Source organism: Cebus imitator, unplaced genomic scaffold, assembly GCF_001604975.1.
Source record: "Cebus imitator isolate Cc_AM_T3 unplaced genomic scaffold, Cebus_imitator-1.0 Scaffold149, whole genome shotgun sequence".
Taxonomy (NCBI): domain Eukaryota; kingdom Metazoa; phylum Chordata; class Mammalia; order Primates; family Cebidae; genus Cebus; species Cebus imitator.
In genome coordinates, this window is record NW_016107464.1 from 1,613,809 (window position 1) to 1,632,792 (window position 18,984).

Consider the following 18,984-nt stretch of genomic DNA (forward strand, 5'->3'; position numbering starts at 1 on the left):
CACCATGCCCAGCTAATTTTTTGTATTTTTAGTAGAGACGGGGTTTCACCGTGTTGACCAGGATGGTCTCGATCTCTTGACCTTGTGATCCACCCACCTCGGCCTCCCAAAGTGCTGGGATTACAGGCTTGAGCCACCGCGCCCGGCCCGTCCAAGATTAAAAAAATATTTCAGACTTGAAGAAATAATTCAGTGAACATCCATATACATGTTGCCTAGATTTACCAGTTGTGTTAACATTTTACCACATTTACTTTATCTCATTCTCCCTAATATGTATTCATATACACATATATTTTTTCTGAACCACTTAAAAATAAGTTTCAGATATTGTGTTACTTCACCAGAAAGTATTTCATCATGTTACTCCCAAGAAAATGTACTTTCTCTTATATAACCTCAATATCATGATCACACTCAAGAAGTTTAATGATGCAATGTTATTATCTAATGTTTAGACCATATTTAAATTTCTCCAGTTATCTCCATAATGTTCTGTATATATATTTGTTCCTTTCTGGTCCAGGATCCAATCCAGAACTGTGGTGCATTGCATTTGGTTTTCATGTTTCCTTAGCCTCCTTTAATTTAGCAAAATTTCATTACCTTCTTTTTTTTTTTTTTTGAGACAGAGTCTCACTCTATCTCCCAGGCTGGAGTGGGAGTGCAGTGGGGTGATCTCGGCTCACTACAATCTCGGCCTCCTTGGTTCAAGTGATTCTTGTACCTCAGTCTCCTGAGTAGCTGAGACTGCAGGTGCACACCACTCTGCTTGGCTCATTTTTGTATTTTCAGTAGAGATGGGGTTTCACCATGTTGGCCAGGCTGGTCTCGATCTCCTGACCTCAAACGATCTGCCTGCCTCTGCTTCCCAAAGTGCTGAAATTACAGGTGTGAGATGCCATGCCCAGCCTACGACACATTTTTTTTTTTTTGAAGAGTCCAGGCCAGTTGTTTTGAGAATGACCCTTAGTTTGGTTTTGTCTGATTGTTTCTTCATGTTTAGAATCAGGTTAAACATTTTTGGCAGAAATGCTACATAAGATAATATTTCCTTCACCTGCATTCAGGAAGCACATACTTTGTCTTATTATTGATGATGTTACTTTGATCTCATGGTTAAGAAATTTGGTGTATGCCTTATTTCTTCAGTGTAAAGTTACCTCTTCTCCTTTGTAATTAATACCTGGAGGGATACCTGAGACTGTATCAATACCCTGTTTCCCCAATAGTCTTTTATTCAATGATCTTAGCATTCATTGATTCTTGCCTGAATCAATTATTTTATTGATTGGAGGTTAGTTTTCAAAAAATAATTCCAATTTAGCTCATCCTTTTAGTTTCTAAAACTCACCAGAGCAGCTAGGTGCAGTGGCTGATGCCTGTAATCCCAGCACTTTGGGAGGCCAAGGCAGGAGGATCACTTGAGTCCAGCCTGAGAAATATAGTGAAACCTCATCTCTACAAAAAATAAACAAAATTAGCTGGGCATGGTGGCACGTGCCCATAGTCCTAGCTACTAGGAAGGCTGAGTTGGGAGGGATCACTTGAACCCAGGAAGTCAAAGCCATAGTAATCTAACTGAAAGAAAGGTCAGCTATCTTCAGTATTCATTGTTTTAAGTTGGACATGTAGCTTCTGCTGCTATAATCAGTATAGGGAAAGATTTTCTTTTTACTGTGATCCTCAATGCATATAGACTTTACATTTCACAAACAACAAATTATAATGCCTTAGGCCAGGCATCGTGGCGCATGCCTGTAATCCCAGTACTTTGAGAGGCTTAGGTGGGTGGATCACCCGAGATCAGGAGTTTGAGACCAGCCTGGCCAACATGATGAAACTCCGTCTCTACTAAAAATACAGAAATTAGCTGGGCCTGGTGGCGGGTGCCTGTAGTCCCAGCTACTCAGGAGGCTGAGGCAGAAGAATCGCTTGAACCCAGGAGGTAGAGATTGCAGTGAGCTGAGATCACACCATTGTACTCCAGCCTGGGCAACAAGACCGAAACTCCATCTCAAAAAAAAAAAAATTATAATGCCTTAAATAATTTGCTCTTTTTTGTAGTAAAACAAAGTCTGACTTCTGCTGATAGTAAAATATTGTTTTATATGTATTTTTTCTTATTAAAAGAAATATGTTTGACTATATTCTTGGCTATACAGCCTCAAATATAGCTTTCAGAAAGTTAACAGCTTGGCTTCCTTTTAGACTAAAAATTTATCAGTTTCTTGAAATTCCTTGATATATTTTCATGGTATACTTTAATATTGCAAATACATTCTAGATATTGGTGCATGTTTAATTTTTTTGTGTATGTCTTAGAAAATAAAATAATTCTAAAAAGCTCACCAGAAAAATGGTTATAAGTTGAAGCATTTAAAAATTGATATTATAGGTATTCTTTTTCTGATATGGAAAAAACTATTTGATGGCATTGATATAATATTTAAGAACTTGTGGATTTCCTTTTTATATGTTTTTAATCTGAATGCCTTTTGTTACCTTGACAATTTTATTGTTTTAGTCTTGTCATTGAACATGTATTAAATCTTATGATTTCTTTCTTCCTTTTCTGTCTCTTCCTTTTTCTTTGCTTTATTGTTCCTCCAATTTTGTCCCTTCGCATCAGACAAGGCTCACAGGCTAAAAGTGAAAAAATTATGATTATTTCAGCTTTCTCTGATGTTAACTATGAAGAGCAAGAAGATAGGCATAAGGAGATAAAGGGGAAAATATCACAAGAGTTTCTAGAAAATAATAACATAAACTTGAAGGAAGTAGAGGTAAAAGAAATTAGAACCCTTTCAAAAGCTGATAAGTACTATAGCCAACATAAACAACCAAAGTATAAGAACAGGAAAAAGACACCGCCTCAGAGCCAACAAACAGAATTCTCTACTGAGCTTAAGTTTGAAGCATCTGTTTTCTCCAGGTATCCTCAGAAATATGATACACTAGATAGAAGAAGAAAAAAGAAACCCTTATACAGTCATTTTGAAGACAGTGAAAGAAGGCAGTATGATGAGAGATCTGAAACTAAGACTAACTACAAAAGCACATATTCTAATACTGAAAATTGTAACTTTTGCCATATTGAAAAGAAGAAACAAAATATGGGGTACCCAGTTTTGTACCCCTACAGAAATGGATTTGTGGTTAAGAGAGGCATACAGCACATTAATTTGGAAAGTCATGATCTGTCCAGTTGTTTAAGGCACTGTGAAAAGTCATCTGGCTCAAACCAGCATGTCACTAATTTTACTTCATTAGATATTCTTGAAGATTCTACCAGCAGTACTTCTGATGAACTTCTGGGTTCCCCTATTTCTGATAAGCAGGAAGATTTGCAGTCACCAACATGGCATCCATCCAATGTCTACCATATTGGAGATTTTCCTGAAGAATATTATGTAGCAAATTCAGCATTGCCATTACAAAGGATGAATTGTGATGCAAAAACACTTGGAGATATGTCTGGATGCTCCACAGAAGAGATAACCCCTTCCTCTATTGAGGAGCCCAAGGAGGACCATATTGATACGATCGATGAACTTCAGTGTTTGGTAGAAACTGTGTCAGAATATTTAGCAGAGAAGGAAGAGGAGATTAATAGATTTGGCTCACTTTCAAAAACTAAAAAATCACAGAAACAAAATAGTACTGTTGATGCAGAACAGAGAACACCTGGAGATCAAATACTACCTTTAACTATTGTCAAGAATAACAAGGACAGGGCCATCTCTTTCCCTGAGTTGACTGGAGTAAAATGTGCTGTTGGTTCTTTGTTTTGTTCACTCACAGAAAAAGTGGGTTTAGGCACAAAGCATCTAACAAACTCTGTGGAAAAGCTGGTTTCCTTAGTTCCAGAGAAAACAGAAACCCTTAATGAAATAGAGATGATTAATTCGGGATCTAAACACAGAGCCATGGCAGTATTGGAAAAGGATCTTTCCATGCAATCTCCATTATCCTCTCAAACAGACAATAATGTGACTATAGAAAGACATGGAAAAACCTCTGAAAATGAGCACATGGGCAACAAAACTGGGAGTTTAAGCTTTCAGAATGCAACAGAAACTACTGAAAAGGACTCGGCTCCACAGAGTCAGAGTTCAGTTATAAAGTCGGTTTTCAGCAGGTTAAATCCATTGAAGATCTTTTCAGAAAAGGAGGAAACAAAAAAAGATGACGACCAGAATAAGCTACCAAGAAAGGAAAACTTTGTTGAGTGTGGTTTGGAGTTAAATAAAAGGGAAGGCACTCTTAACAATTACAGTAGTAGCATCATTGCTTTAAATAGGAGTGATGAGGAAACTACAGGCTCATTCCAGATGCCCACAAGTGAGAATTTATTGTCCTCCCAAATAACCAGTGAACCTTCAAACTTAGCTAGTTCTGCAAGTAAAAAAGAAGATATTGAGAGTCCAATGGAAGGAAAACCCTGTATAGATCTGTCTCTGTTACCAGATCAACAAAAAGTATGTGCCAAAGATAGTCCAGGACATCCTCGTAAAGCTGGCAGTGGAATTTCAAATAAAGAGATATCTTCAAAGCCATTAGAGGAGGACAAAGTTACTGGTAATGATGATTTCCTTGAGCCACTCAGAAAATCATTTAGCCAGTTTTTGCTCAATTCCCCTGAGACCTGTTCAAAGGAAACTTTGTCAGAATCTGTGAAAACTGACCAGATGGAAGAAGATGGATTGGAAACGGGACTTAAGAAAGATGAACATTCCTTTCCCTTTAGTGGAAAACTAAATCTTTCATTTTTTAGAGGTCTTGGTCATACTGAAAAGCAACAGGAGTTAAAAGAGAAAGGAAGTGTTTTTCCCTTGTTTAAATTTTCCTTCACTGACAGCAAGGTTACTGTTAATGACCAGAGTTTACATGACTCAGCAGTAACCACTGATGAGGAGAGCAAAAGAAATTGCCATGAAGATACCAAACATAGTTCAGTAAAATCTAGTTCTGTTCCATATATTCATAGTGATCTAGGGAAATTTGACAGTACAGAGGAATTTCAAAAGAATGACCAAATAAATTGTCCTGAAAATGCCAAACTTAGTTCAATAAAATCTAGTTCAGTTCCAAATATTCATAACGATCTAGAGAAGTTTGACAGTACAAAGGAATCTAATGAGAATGAACAAGTAAACTGCCCTGAAGATGCCAAACTTAGTTCAGTAAAATCTAGTTCAGTTCCAAATATTCATAATAATGTAGGGAAATTTGACAATACAGAGGAATTTAATCAGAATGACCAAATAAATAGTCCTGAAGATGCCAAACTTAATATAATACAGTCTGATTCAGGTACAAATATTAATAATGTTCTGGGGAAATTTGGGAGTATAGAGGAATTAAACCCAAGTTACCACACAGCAAGAGAGAATGTTGAAAGAGATTACTTAGCCATTTCTAGAGTTGTGCCCAAAGAACATATAGCTTCAGATCCTTTAGGAGATGGTAAGACTTTTATACAAGCAACATCTTCAGTAGCATCAGAGTCTTCATTAGAGTGTATTTCTACCACTTCCAAATCTACTTTGGTTAATGAAATTAATGAAGATAAGGTTATAGATAAGACTTGCAAGAAAAAACCCCAAGGAAGCTTCCTTTCTGGCCTTTTTAGTAAGTTTTCTTCTGCTGAAAATTTGTCTAGTCAACAAGAATTAAATTTGAAAAATGATGACTCCCATCATAAGAATAATAACCCAGGTTTAATCTCTGGAATATTTAACCTGCTATCAAATAGCAGTGTGACTGATCATAAACCAGAGGAAGCAAAGTTTGTGTCTTTAGGCAACACAAAGAGTTTGGATGGAGATAAGCATTTATCCTTGGATGAGGTTCCTGCTATTTCACGTGTGAGTTTTGAGAACCCAAAGAACCATGTTGAAAAAAGTGAAATTTCTAGCTCTATAAAAGCCTCCTTATTACCTAAAGAAAACATACCATTATCTGATGCTGGGATTGATAATCACCATTGCCCTCCTACATGGAAAAACCAGCAAAGTGAAAAGCCTTGCCCCTCCTCTGAGAACATTGTACTTCACTGTGCTCCAAGTGTTCAGCTGGGTTTTTTGGAGAAATCTATGGCTAAGAGGCCAAGGCTAAACCATGTTCTTGAGACAAAACTACGTGAAAATTCAAACAAGTTAGACTCACCTGTACTAAATACTAACATGTTCAATAAATCAAACAACTATCAGGCATTTGAAGAGATGAACAGTCCCTTCTGTTTTGAATGGGACTCTGACATAAAAGATTTGTCTAAAAATTCTAGAAAAATTCAGCCAGTTTATTATATGTTAAATCAAAATAGATTTCCATCAGCCAATGCTTTCTTGTGGCTTAACTCAGAAAACTCAGTGATTAATTTTTGCCAAAAAGATCAAAATGCAAATATCTTAGAGTGGAGAACAAATCCAAACAGTGTCATTTGGTGTGGCTTACCATATGAATCATTCAATCAGTTAGCATTTAATGAAGATTACTTATTAAGAGGTGATGTGTGGGCAGCTAACTCATTATATGGAAACTCTGGTCCTTTTCCAGTTAATGAGGCTAAGAATTCACTAGAAGAATTACCCATTGACTTAAGTTATTCATCAGATCATGAAAAGACTACATGCCCCATAGTTAACCAAGAATCATTAAGAATTGATGAAAACTTTGTTTTTTCAAGTTTTGGTTGTGAGTACCAGGAATGGTTGTCATGTCTTGAACATGGAGTGTGGTGGCCATCAGAGGATGGGGATTATGGATATTACATGTTTCATGATGGTCAATATATCTATTCTCTTCTCACTGATTCTACTGGGCAGTATGCATATTTATTTATACCTGATTATTCTTATCAAGAGTATTTGGATTGTGATTTACAGACAAATGATCTATCAAGTATTACGTTGGATGACAGCATTATTTCTGCCTGTAACTTTAAAGTACTTGATAAGGAAGATGAAATATTGTGGTATGTTGAAGAGGAACCAGTTGATGACCCTCTTGATTTAACTTTAGCTTTGCCAAGAAGTGAGGAACCATTGTATCTAAATTTAGAAACCTTTTCACAAGTACTTGAAGAGTCAAGTTATGACCAAAGCGATCAGCCACTAGATTTTTCAGGCTATAATCGTCAAAAGTTTAAAGGAGATTTTAGATCTTTCAAAGAAAGGCCATGTGGTTCTAAAGACCTTGAATGTATACTGGATCTCAGAAACGAGCCCCAAACCATTAGTGATCATGTCTTAAACAGGGATCAAATTATAGAGAGAGATAAGAACCAGCCTCCAGCTAAAGATTCATCAGTTCACCTTTCCAGCTTCCACTGGCTTCAGTCTTCTATTGAAGAGGTTGCCACTTTGGTTCATCCTGAAAATATGACTAAAGGCTTAGAACAAGCAGAAGAGACATCATTAGTGAACAAAGTGACTTCAGTATTTTCTGTTTTGGGTGCCTCAGTTGGGAGTACTTTGAATTTTGATCAGAGTGAATCCTTAGAGTCTTTGGCCATGCAGAAAGTGGACACTCAGCCCTTTGAGACCTCTGGGCAGTCAAATTTACCAGAGCTCACAAATGATGGTTTTCAGTCATTAATCTTGAGTAAGCAATTAGATGGTAACTCCCCCAATGAGAAAAAAAGTCTTCTCAAGGATTCAGAAAGACAGATAGTATCCCATGTTCAGCATCCAGAATTAACTAAAAATACAAGGCAAGAATTCCCTTTAAATAAAAACATTCGTGTGAAAAAGCAAAGTTTGTTAAAATCTGGTTTGCAGGTAAGCCAAACAACTCCTCAGACTAAATCAGGTGTAAAAAATGACAAAATTATAGCAACAGATTCCATTTCAGTTTCTCCTGCACCTCAGCATAGTAGGGATGAGCATGAGAATCGTGAGCTTCCCCAGGACCAGTTGTCCAAAGAGTCTCAGAAAACACTTTTTAAAAGTGCATTGAAACTCTTTAGTCGAGAAGAATCTTCACGAAGTATGACAGCAAATGAAAAACAGTCATCTGGATTTTTGAATCTTTTAAAAACTCAGGTGAACAAAGAAGGATCACCAAACTTAGAAAAGACTGGGGATATAAATGTCAAGATATCACCTCAGGAAAAGAAAGAATCTTCTGATGTTTCAAATTTTTGGGGTACCCTTGGGGATTTCTTTAAAGCCAATGTTTCTCCTATACAGACAACTGAAAATATGTCTGTTTCTGCAATGACTAATAAAGATGAGGTCAGGTCAAGCCCTACTCCTATACAGCTAGCTAGCCAGGGTGCTGAGAACTTTCCTGCTGTACCAATTGCCTCTAAAGGCAAGGCTAGAGTTAGAAGACTGAACAAACAGACTACTATTGATGACAGTAGGTTAAAGGAACCATCAACTGGAGGGATCCAGGGTAATGATTTGACTGAAAAAGAGGTACCATTCAGAGACCACCTAATCCAGCAGTCACTTAATTCATCTTTCTCAACAAGTAGACTCAAAGAGTGTTCCAGAGATTCTTCAGTAGAAACTAGTGGTATGACTACAGTGACAGAAGTTTCAAAAAGTAATGAAATATCATTTGATACCCTGAGTAAAAGAAATTCAAATGAACAAGATAATTTTTCTGACAGAGACTGGAGCTTTTCAATGGCTACGACATCTTCATCTCAACCAGAGTTACCAACCAAAAAGAGTTTATTTTCTTTTCTGACTGGATCTGAAAAATCTGAGAGTAGAGCCTCAGCTACTCTACCAAGAGCCAAATCTCAAGCAGAAGGGCTATTCACACTTCCTTCCTTTTTTTCCACTGCTAGCTCAAGCATTAAGAAAGACGCCTGTCGAAGTAGCTCTACTTTTAGTTTCTTCAGCTTGTCCTTTTTAGATCAAAACAAGGAGACCTCTGGGGAAAAACAAAGCATTTCAACTGCTGTTCCGGTGACCTCCCAGCCCTGTAAAAAGACAAATGTTTTTGTAGACAGTGGTAGCACAATGACCACAGAAAGCTCCAGTGGTCATAGAGATAGCATAGCCCAAGAAGTAGTTCATGAACAGCAAATGGCACCTTGTATTTCCATTAACAACACCATTGAGGTTACCTCCCTTGCAGATGAGCTCAATGTAGCGAAGGAATGTCAGGAAAAACTGAGTTCCAGTAATGAACCAGGGACATCAGCGGATTTCCAGATGAATCAGTTGCAAGAAGACATTATTTCTCCTTTACCAGAATTTCAGGCCCAGGCTGAAACATTCCTCATTGGCCCAGGAACCCTTGGGATAGCTCCCCATGAGGAAGAGGCTCTCAACCAGAAAGACTTCCCCAGTGACTCACTGTCCAACTCTTTTTCAAATGATAAGCAGTTAATTGAAAAGTTCAATGATTTAGACACTTGTACTAACCACCACCAAGATAAGAAATTTACTACTGACCCATTGAACTTGCCATTAGAAAAGGCCCCTGATGAGGTCTTACCACAGATCCTGGAGCCAGCCTCTTCTCCAGAGCCAGGGTGTGCAGGGAACCTCCAGAAACGAGATGCAGATAAAGAGGAAGACAAATCCACATTAGGCTCTTCAGTAGACATGCTTTCAGGGTTTGTGACCAAAGTGAAATCTTTCTCTGGGAGCTTAATTGAACCTCCCAAAACATTCTCTGGACTTTTCTCTTCTCCTAAATCTACAAAGAAAACCCCATTTTTCTCTCTTTCTTCTGATGTATCATCTCAGCCCCTCAAAGGTGAATTATTTGGAATTTTCAGAAGTCCCAAGCCAGAGCCATACAAACAAGAATCATCTCTCCCAGCTACTTCATGGCTTCAAAATGATTGTTCCAGAGATACTGTAGGATCAGTACCTCCAGAAAGGAGAGAAGCTGCCTGTACAGTACCCAATTCAGAATCTACTCTCAGTGACTGTAGAATGACTGTGGTTAGTACAAAGCCAGAATCAGATATCTTGACAGATGATCTTAAACTAACAACCAAAATGGAAGACAATAATACTCCTGAAAATATTCTGGAATCTCAACGTTCTGAAACAATTAACACATCTTCTTTCTCAGGTGATGATACTGGGCAAGGAGTATTGTCTCTGAGTGATGAAGGAGACATGGGGATATTGCAAGCTACAGACACAGAGGCATCGTTAGAAGCAGACAACATCGCGCTGCCAACACAGTTGCATCCAGATCCTACCTGCATTGCCGAAGAGCTTCCTTCTCCAATTCAGCCATCTCAGCCTCTTGAGCTAGAGCCAGCTATTCAGACTGCCTCCACAAACCAATACTTGTTGGAGCTGCATCCAGCCAGTTCACTAGAAACTGATACTGTACTGTTCAGTGATGCAAGTGTGAGCCAAACCATTACACTGGAAACCGAAGGGCATTTTTCTTATCCTCCACTGGAGGACCCTGTGCTTCCTGCCAAAGAATGTTGTGAGATAATTCATGCTCAGAAAGATCCATCTGCAGGCCCCCAAGAAACAGAGCAGTCAAGACCACATTTTGAGATCCCAAATGTCACCAGTTGGCCAAAGCTTCGTTTCCCATCCTCTACTACTAACCAGGGGAAACCACTGAGCTCTTTCTTTTCCTCACCTCTCCCCTCTGGCAATAGAGCAGCAGAGACTGGGTTAATGTCCAGTTTTAAGAAGTTGTCAACTCTATTTGAGGGAATTGGTGAGGGGAAAGGGAGTGCACTAGCAAGTGATTCAAAACTAGGGTTTGGAAAGAAGGTGGATCTTTCATTTCCATGGCCAAAAGAGAACAAAGGGGACCCTGAACAAATCCCTACAGAATCCTCCCCTACAGTTTTAGTTACTAGCAGTGATCAGGACCTTCACTCCAGTGAGGCTAACAAAGGTTTGGAGTCTTCTCAAATATCTGGGGCCAGTGCTCAGCCAGCTAAAGTCTACACTCAGCCCTTTGAGACCTCTGAACAGCTGGTGGCCAGCCCAGATGTCAGTGCTCAGGGACTTTCAGGGCCTGGAGAAGGGGGAAACCAGCAGGAAATTTTAGCATCTGGAGAAAACTGTGATACCAAAGGCCACCTCTCTAGCCCCACCTGTCCTTCAGGGGAACATGAAAATGAGACCTCTACTGTCTCTGAGATACTTCGTCAGCCAGAAAAACAAGAAGAGGAAGCAGTGTCTGCTAGTACTGACTGTGTTTTGAATGTGCAGCAGCCAGTTACTCCAAATGACATCAAGGAGCCAATGACCAACAAAAGGCCTGTTCTTAACTCAAGCATCATAAATGGCTTTAAGGAATTGACCATTTATGATGCAAGTGACTTAGATTAATTAAGTAGATTAATCATAGTTTGCTTTTTATCCTTCCTGTGTCTTTCCTAGTACCTGAGCTTCATGTTAATTAGGGGTTAAGTAACAAGAACTTAATGTGTGGGTATTTTCATCCTCCTCTCTATGCCAAATGTAATTCACTTATTGGAACGAGGAGCTTCCTGCTTAAAGCAAAGGCTGAGATTTACTCAGTCTAGTTTGCTCTGCCTTGTATAATGTGAAATGGAGAAGGGAGGGCAGGAAGAGGCACCAAGTAGTTGGTGGTATATATTAACTACAACTACATGATAGGCTAGGATGCTGGCTTGGGCCTTAGGCATTTATATCTTGTAGGAGATGGAGATAGACCTATTTTGTTTTGTTTTTTCAAGTCTTCTAAGATGCTTTTTCCAGTGGCAATGAGTGTATTAAGTAAAATACAAACTGCAAAGGATGTCTTGGGATAGTCTGTAATCCCATATCCTATTCCATACAAATTTGCATAGCTTCTTCCAGGGTATCAGTCTCTGCCTTTTAGTACCCTCAAGGCTGATGTCTGATAAATCATCAGCATTGAGTACAATCTCACAGGAACTCAGAGCTATCCTTTGCTGTAGTTCTTCAGCCTGGAGCAGTGTGTAAGATCCATCAGCAGAGGGTACTATTATTTCCCCTAAGAAGCAGTACTGTACAGTACAGATTAAGAACACTACCTTGACCTCTGGCCCAAACTCGTTCAAAGGGGTTGGTCAGGGTCAGTGTGTGTGAGTATACTTATGTACAGGTATATGTGTATGTGTGTTGAACTACTCAGAACAGTGACCTGGTACCTATTCTGATAGAGGATCAGAAGTCAGCCTGAGAATACCATGTAATTAGGAGGAACTTTAGGGAAAATCCCACTGGAAAATAATAGTGATTTCTCTTCTTTGACCCAACACAAGCCTTTTAGTTAAAGGTTTGACTCTGTGATAAGAAATTTCTTCAAAAGAACTGAAGCCCTTAGATGATAGGGTCATAAGACTCAAGGAAGTAACTTCTAGATACTCCTCTTCTTTCCACCACTCTGCCCTTCTTCCCACTGTCGCTGTCACTTTTTCTGCTATAACTGCTTTCTCTTATAACTTTCTAGACATGGGAATACAGGTGATTGAAAAAAGATTGGCCTATCAGTCTTCAGATACAGAAATGCAAGAATACAGCTCTGACCCAGATCTTAGAGTCGGACTTTGTCCACTCTATCCAAAACTGAGCCTTGCTCTGAAAGCAGCTCAGTTATAGATATTCATCTTTGGGGCACATCCTGTGCTGCCAGGGATATCATTGCAGCATTTATGTCGATGAGACCTTTTTTTGTGTGTGGAATCTCTTGGTCATGGCCCCCATCTTCCAGTGGGTTTTATTAATTCATCTTGCAGATGAGAAAACTGAGATGATAATTGAAGGAACATGTCTGTTCTCCTTTGCTCATCCTAAGGTACAGGCATATAAATTTACAACTGTAGAGGAAGAAATGGCGACCTCAATGTAATAAGTAATAGAAAAAGAGAGTAGAGTTCATTCCTTCCATTTTACTATGTGGAAATTTAAAAAATTTAACATGGCCACTGGACAAGCTTCTTTAGAAGACAGAGTAAAGAATTTTAGGAACAAGTAACAGGCCGTTTTAATATTTTTTAATCCTACTCATAAATGGATATTTTATCTTCAAAGTCAAGTGCAGGGCTGAGGTTAAATGTTGTTGGAGAACCCAGCATGTTGTGTTGTTTTCCTGTTGTGATTTTGCTGAATAGAGACTAATACTTCTTGATTATGAAGTTTGGTTGTCTCTTCCCAGGAACCTCCTATTTGATTCTTGCTACTGAAATAATCATTATTTCCTGGATGTCTCCATGCTTTTGTCCTGGTCCTTGATTTGCATTTATTTGCTTATTTGTCTTTCTCTTATTGTCACAGCCCCACCAGCAGCAGTAGGTATGGCTCCTCCTGTAATGTGAGTCAAGGAAGCTCTCAGCTAAGTGAACTAGACCAGTATCATGAACAAGATGACGACCATCGAGAGAGGGACTTGATTCATTCCTGCCACAGCTCTCACAGCCTCTCCAGAGATGGCCAAGAAGATTTTGGAGAACAAGAGAAAGCCTTGGAGGTGACAGGTCAAGCAGAGAAGAAGTCAGCATGTGAACCCAAGGAGATAAAAGAAGATGCTACAACCCACCCTCCCCCAGATCTGGTGCTGCACAAAGACCACTTCCTAGGCCCCCAGAAGAGGTAGGCAATAGCTGCCTTGAGGAACTCACATGGCTTCCTCAGTACCTGCCCTGTGGTATTGCTGAAAATAAGTGATTGTCATTTGTTTCCCTGAAGCTGGGTATGGTGGCACCCCCAGGCTCAACTCTGTATTGCTTCCTTTGATTTATGGTATACTTCCCAAGATACTTTGGAGATCTCTAAAGAATACTTGGGGTCTTGTTTGTTTGTTTGTTTTTGAGATAGGGTCTCACTCTCTGAAGACATTCTGGAGATATTTTGGAGATCTCTGAAGAATACTTGAGTTTTTGTTTGTTTTTGAGATAGGGTCTCACTCTGTTGCCCAGACTGGCACGATCTTGTATCACTGTAGCCTCAACACTCTGGTTTCAAGCAATTCTCCCACCTCAGCCTCCTGAGTAGCTGGAACTACTAGGTGTATACCACCACACCTGGCTAATTGTATTTTTTGTAGAGACAAAGCTTCATCATATTGCCCAGGGTTGTCTTGAACTCCTGAGCTCAAGTACTCCACCCGCCTCAGACTCACAAAGTGCTGGGATAACAGGTGTGTGCCACTGCACCCGGCCAGGACTTGGGTTATTTGTAGTTAATGAGCTGCAGTGTACTAGGACTTCTTGAGTCTGCAGTTCATAGCTTACTAGTTGACCTTGTATATGCAGCCTCTGAGTCAGGAACTGACCTGAGTCAGATTACTTCATCCACTGGGGCTGCTATGGGTACTTTGGCTGACTTCCAAACCTATTAAGAATGCTGCTTTCACCTCTGGCCCAAACTTGTTCAAAGGGGTTAGTCAGGGTCAGTGTGTGTGCATGTACTTATGTACAGGTATATGTATATGTGTGTTGAACTACTCAGAACAGTGACCTGTTACCTATTCTGGGAGCATGGGCTAGAGGATCAGAAGTCAGCCTGAAAATACCAGGTAATTAGGAGGAACTTTAGGGAAAATTCTATTGGAACATAACTGATTTCTGTTGTAACTTTTTTGGTGAACATTTTTTGTTTTGTTTTTCCCTAGCTGAGAAACCCAGGACAAAGTTAAGAAAGAATTGATCTATAAGCCAGATTTAACCCATCCCTTTGCCTCCTCAGGGCCTAGCAATGTGTCTGCCAGTTGGTATCCATAAGAAGAAAAATTTAAAATGTGTCCTCTTTAACATCTCATAATGAAGCTGAGTACAGAGTCTGAATGTTATTATTGAGCTAAATTGGTTAAAGTAGCTGATAGGTCGGAGCAGAGCAAGAGTTCTGTATCTTGGCATTTGCGACATTTTGGGCCAGATGATTCTTTGTTGTGCATATTATAGGATGTTTAAGAGCATCACTGGCCTCTACATGCTAGATGCCAGTAGCAATTCTTGCAACCCTCAGTTGTGACAACTAAAACTGTCTCCTGACAGAGTTCTCCTTGGGAGGACAGTTGCCCACTGGAATAGAGTGATAAGGGATGGGTGTGACTTAGAGTCTCAAATTTCAAGATGTAATAATAAAGCCTCTCACTGAAAGACCAGGGCACTGAATGTGGATTACATGGTAAAAATTAGGGAATGGCTGGTGCTTCTACTTTACCACTGGATTAATAGATGAGTCATATACCTTTCTGAAGATATTAACTTATTTTCTCTCTTCTTCCCTTTTTTGGTTTTTAGTCATCTCTTGTAGCTCATCTAATAGATGGGACATCCAGGAGGTGAGCTCTGGACCAGGCCTCTTGTTGAGTTGATGACCCACTGAAAAACTGACTCTGGCCCTCCATAGACCTTAGGCTTGGCAGTTACTATTATCAGGGGCAGAGGTCGTGGTGGAGAAGCAGAAGTGCCCAGCACGAATCCTTGTCCTTCTCTACTGGTTGTGTCCTCTCAGGTCCTAGCTGTGAGACTGAAATGCAGTACCACCTTGGCCAGAAGTGCCCACATATGTTTTAGAACAGTTGACCAATTTAGGTGGCATCAGAACCGACCATGTATTTTACATGTGTAGTTGGTGGACACTTGTCTGCTGAATTGGCTGTAGGCCTCAAAGAGAGGAAGGAGAAATATTGTTGCCAAGAATTAACCACTGTTCTAGTTAATAATGTGGATAATGAGTTGTTCTAATGCAGGGTGGTGTTTCTGTCTCAAAGGTATTTTGTTATGTGTTATTGTTCATTTTACTGAGGGTGTTCCAGAAGCAGCTCAAGGAACAAGATCACAGCAGTAAAAGGGCTGTGGTTTTTTTTTTTTTTTTTTTTTTTTTCTTGGCACTTTTCATGTAAAGAGGAGTGGGTAAGCCTTCTAAAATACTTAGTGGAGCAGGAAGGGTTTGCAGGGACAAAAGTCTGCCCTAAAGATGCTATGCAAAACTCCCAAAGGAACTTGGGAACTTGATGGTTCCAAGAAGTGCAGTGTGAGGGAATTGAAAGGCTTATTCCACCCATCTCTGCATGGTTTCTATACTAGACATTGATTCAGGGCTCTTGCTATTGCCTCTAGAGTCCTGATTCCAGAATATTCCAGTGAGCCACCACATTAGGTAAATGAAAAAAAAAAAAAAAAAAAAAAAAAAAAAAAAAAAAAAAAAAAAAAAGAGTAGAAAAAGAGGGAACAGATGAAAAGCTAAAAGGAATTGTCATTTTAGAGATGAATTATTTTCACATTGGGTATTCAGTACTATGTTGCTCATTTGGTAAATGTAAAAAGGAGAAGGAAAAGGAGGGGCTCACGCCTGTAATCCCAGCACTTTGGGAGGCCAAAGCAGGCAGATTGCTTGAGCTCAAGAGTTTGAGACAAGCCTGGGCAACATGGCAAAACCCCATCTCTACAAAAAGTACAAAAATTAGCTGGGCCTGGTAGCATACACCTGTAGTTCCAGCTACTTAGAAGGCTGAGGTGGGAGGATTGCCTGAGCCCAGGAGGTCAAGGCTACACTGAACCGTGATCACGCCACTGCACTTCAGCCTGGACAACAGAGTGAGACCCTATCTCAAAAATAAAAAAAATAAAAGCAAGAACAGATGAGAAGCTAAAAGGAGTTACCGTTTTAGAGAGGAATTGTTTTTGCATTGGGTATTCAGTACTACGCTGTTTTAGTAGCCTGAATCACTAAATAAGTGTAGGCATGAGTACAAACCATTTTATTTTAGACATTTGGCAGTCTTGCCTGGAGCAGTGTCACCTTGTGGCCTTCGCTATTTTTAAGAAATGTTCTTTTTCTCTGTTACAAGTTTTCCTGAGGAGAATGCATCTTCACCATTTACCCAAGCCAGAGCACATTGGATCCGAGCAGTTACCAAGGTTCGACTCCAGCTGCAGGAGGTAGGAAATCTGTTCTAGTACTGGTTGGGACAATTTTGCCTTTGAAATTGGGAGACATATGGTGCTGGAGAAGCAATCAGTGATTAGCCATCTTCTTACAGTATGCTTCTGGGAATGCGTGACAATTAAGCCAGAGCTTTAAGAGATGGGAAGTGGCCAGTGGCTTTCTTCTGTGCTGATTAATGGAAATCAAATAGACCTAGTGGGCTGAGAGCCTGACCGTAAAGTTAGGTGCTTATTTCCAAGTACTGTTCATTGTCTCTTTGAAGCCATTTGAGTTTAGAGCAAGAGATGATTTCAAGCCTTTTAGGTCAGTTGTTCTCTCCCTTACCTAGCCAGTTCATACTGGCTGATCTGTAGGGGCCAAAATAGGGTACAGAAATGTCTGTGGAATTTGCCAGTTTAAAGCCCAAAGCATCAACACACTAAGATCTGAAACAACACAAAAAACATAATAAATATTTTTCGTTTTCTGTGTTACAAGTTTGAAGAATCTTTATCTGTGTATTAGTAGGTAGGCAGTCTTTAGGCAGGAGGTACTTTTTTTTCCATATAAATTTAGGAGGTGCAAGTGCAGTTTTGGTACATGGATATATTTCAGAGTTTGATACATGGATATATTGCGAAGTCCAGAAGTCTGGACTTAAGGTGTAGCCATCATCTGAATAGTGTATGTTTCACCCAGTAAGTAATTTCTCTTTCCTTACCTGCTTCCACCTTTCTAAGTCTCTAGTGTCTATTATTCCATACTCTAAATCCATCTGTACATATGATTTAGCTCCCACTTATAATGAGAACATGCAGTAGTCCATGGTGTGTGTGTGTGTGTGTGTGTGTGTGTGTGTGTGTGTGTATCACATTTTTAAAAGCCACACATCTGTTGATGGACACTGAGTTTGATTCCATCTCTCTTTTTTTTTTTGAGTTGGGGTCTTCCTCTTTCACCCAGCTGGAGTGCAGTGGCATGATCACTGCAGCTTTGAACTCCTAGGCTCAAGTGATCCTCCTACCTGTGCCTCCTATGTAGTTGGAACTATAGGCATGCTCCACCATACCTGGCTATTTTGTTTTTTTAAGAGACAGGGTCTTGCTATATTGCCCAGGCTGGTCTTGAACTCCTGGCCTCAAGTGATCCTCCCACTTGGCCTTCCAAAGTGTGGAAAGTACAGGCGTGAGCCACTATACTCAGCCCATAATATTTTTGCTATTGTGAATAGTGCTACGATAAACACATGGGTGCAGGTATCTTTTTGATATAATGATTTATTGAAGTTATGCATTTAATGATAATTGGCTGCCAGTAGTATAATATCTGGCAGATATTAAAAGTGCAATCATGCTTACATGTGTTAACATACACTTTAAAAATTAATTTATTTTGAATCAGTTTTAAACTTAAGGAAAAGTTACAAAAACAGTTAAAGAACTACCATGTCTCCTCACCCAGATGCTCCAAATATTCACATTTCACATTTACCATTGCCTTCCCTCCATTATGATCAATCTTTTTCTGAATCATTTGAAAGAAAATTGGAGACATAGTATTGTCATTCCTAAATGTTCCTTTGTATTTCCCTATAAGCAAGGCCACTGTCCTGTATAACCACAATATAACCATCCAAATCTGGAAAACAACAATAACAACACTATTATCAAGGCCCTATGCATATTTTGCCAAACACCCCAACAATGTCCCTTTTTCCTTTCTGATCCGGAATCCAATCCAGGATGACATGTTGCATTTAGTCAAGATATCTTTAGTCTCCTTCAGTGTTTCCCATCCTCAGCAGTTTTAAATGGTATAGGCCTTTTATTTTGTAGCATGTTCTTCAATTTAGGTCCATTCAACATTTCCTCATGTCCGGACTCAGGCCATCCTTTCATGGCAGGAATTACACACAAAAAATGGTGCTGTGCTCTTTTCAGAGCATTGCGTCAGAAAGTACATGATGTTAACCTGTCCTGCCATTTATAATGTTAGCCTCAATCACTTGGTTAAGTTTGTAATTGGCCAGGTTTCTCCACTGTCAAGACACCATTTTTCCCTTTGTAATTGTTAAGTGCCTTGTGGTGCAGTACTCTGAGGATATGCTGGTATCTTGTTCCTTATCCTGGCTACCATTTTTTTTTTTTTTTTTTTTTTTTTTTTT

The 18,984-nt window shown here is 39.5% G+C and overlaps 1 protein-coding gene across 15 annotated transcripts in view; it reads left to right on the forward strand.

Annotated features, from left to right (window-relative positions):
* UNC13B (unc-13 homolog B) overlaps positions 1–18,984 on the forward strand; it is a 239,416-nt gene that overhangs the window by 128,527 nt on the left and 91,905 nt on the right. For 8 of the 15 annotated variants that reach the window (XM_037743661.1, XM_037743665.1, XM_037743666.1 and 5 more), the window contains 3 exons: positions 2,633–11,215; positions 13,224–13,538; positions 16,744–16,834. In XM_037743661.1, coding sequence (XP_037599589.1) covers positions 2,633–11,215; positions 13,224–13,538; positions 16,744–16,834 — 8,989 coding nt within the window. The remainder of the gene's footprint in view (positions 1–2,632; positions 11,216–13,223; positions 13,539–16,743; positions 16,835–18,984) is intronic. The other 7 variants (XM_037743668.1, XM_037743669.1, XM_037743670.1 and 4 more) reach the window with 1 other exon arrangement.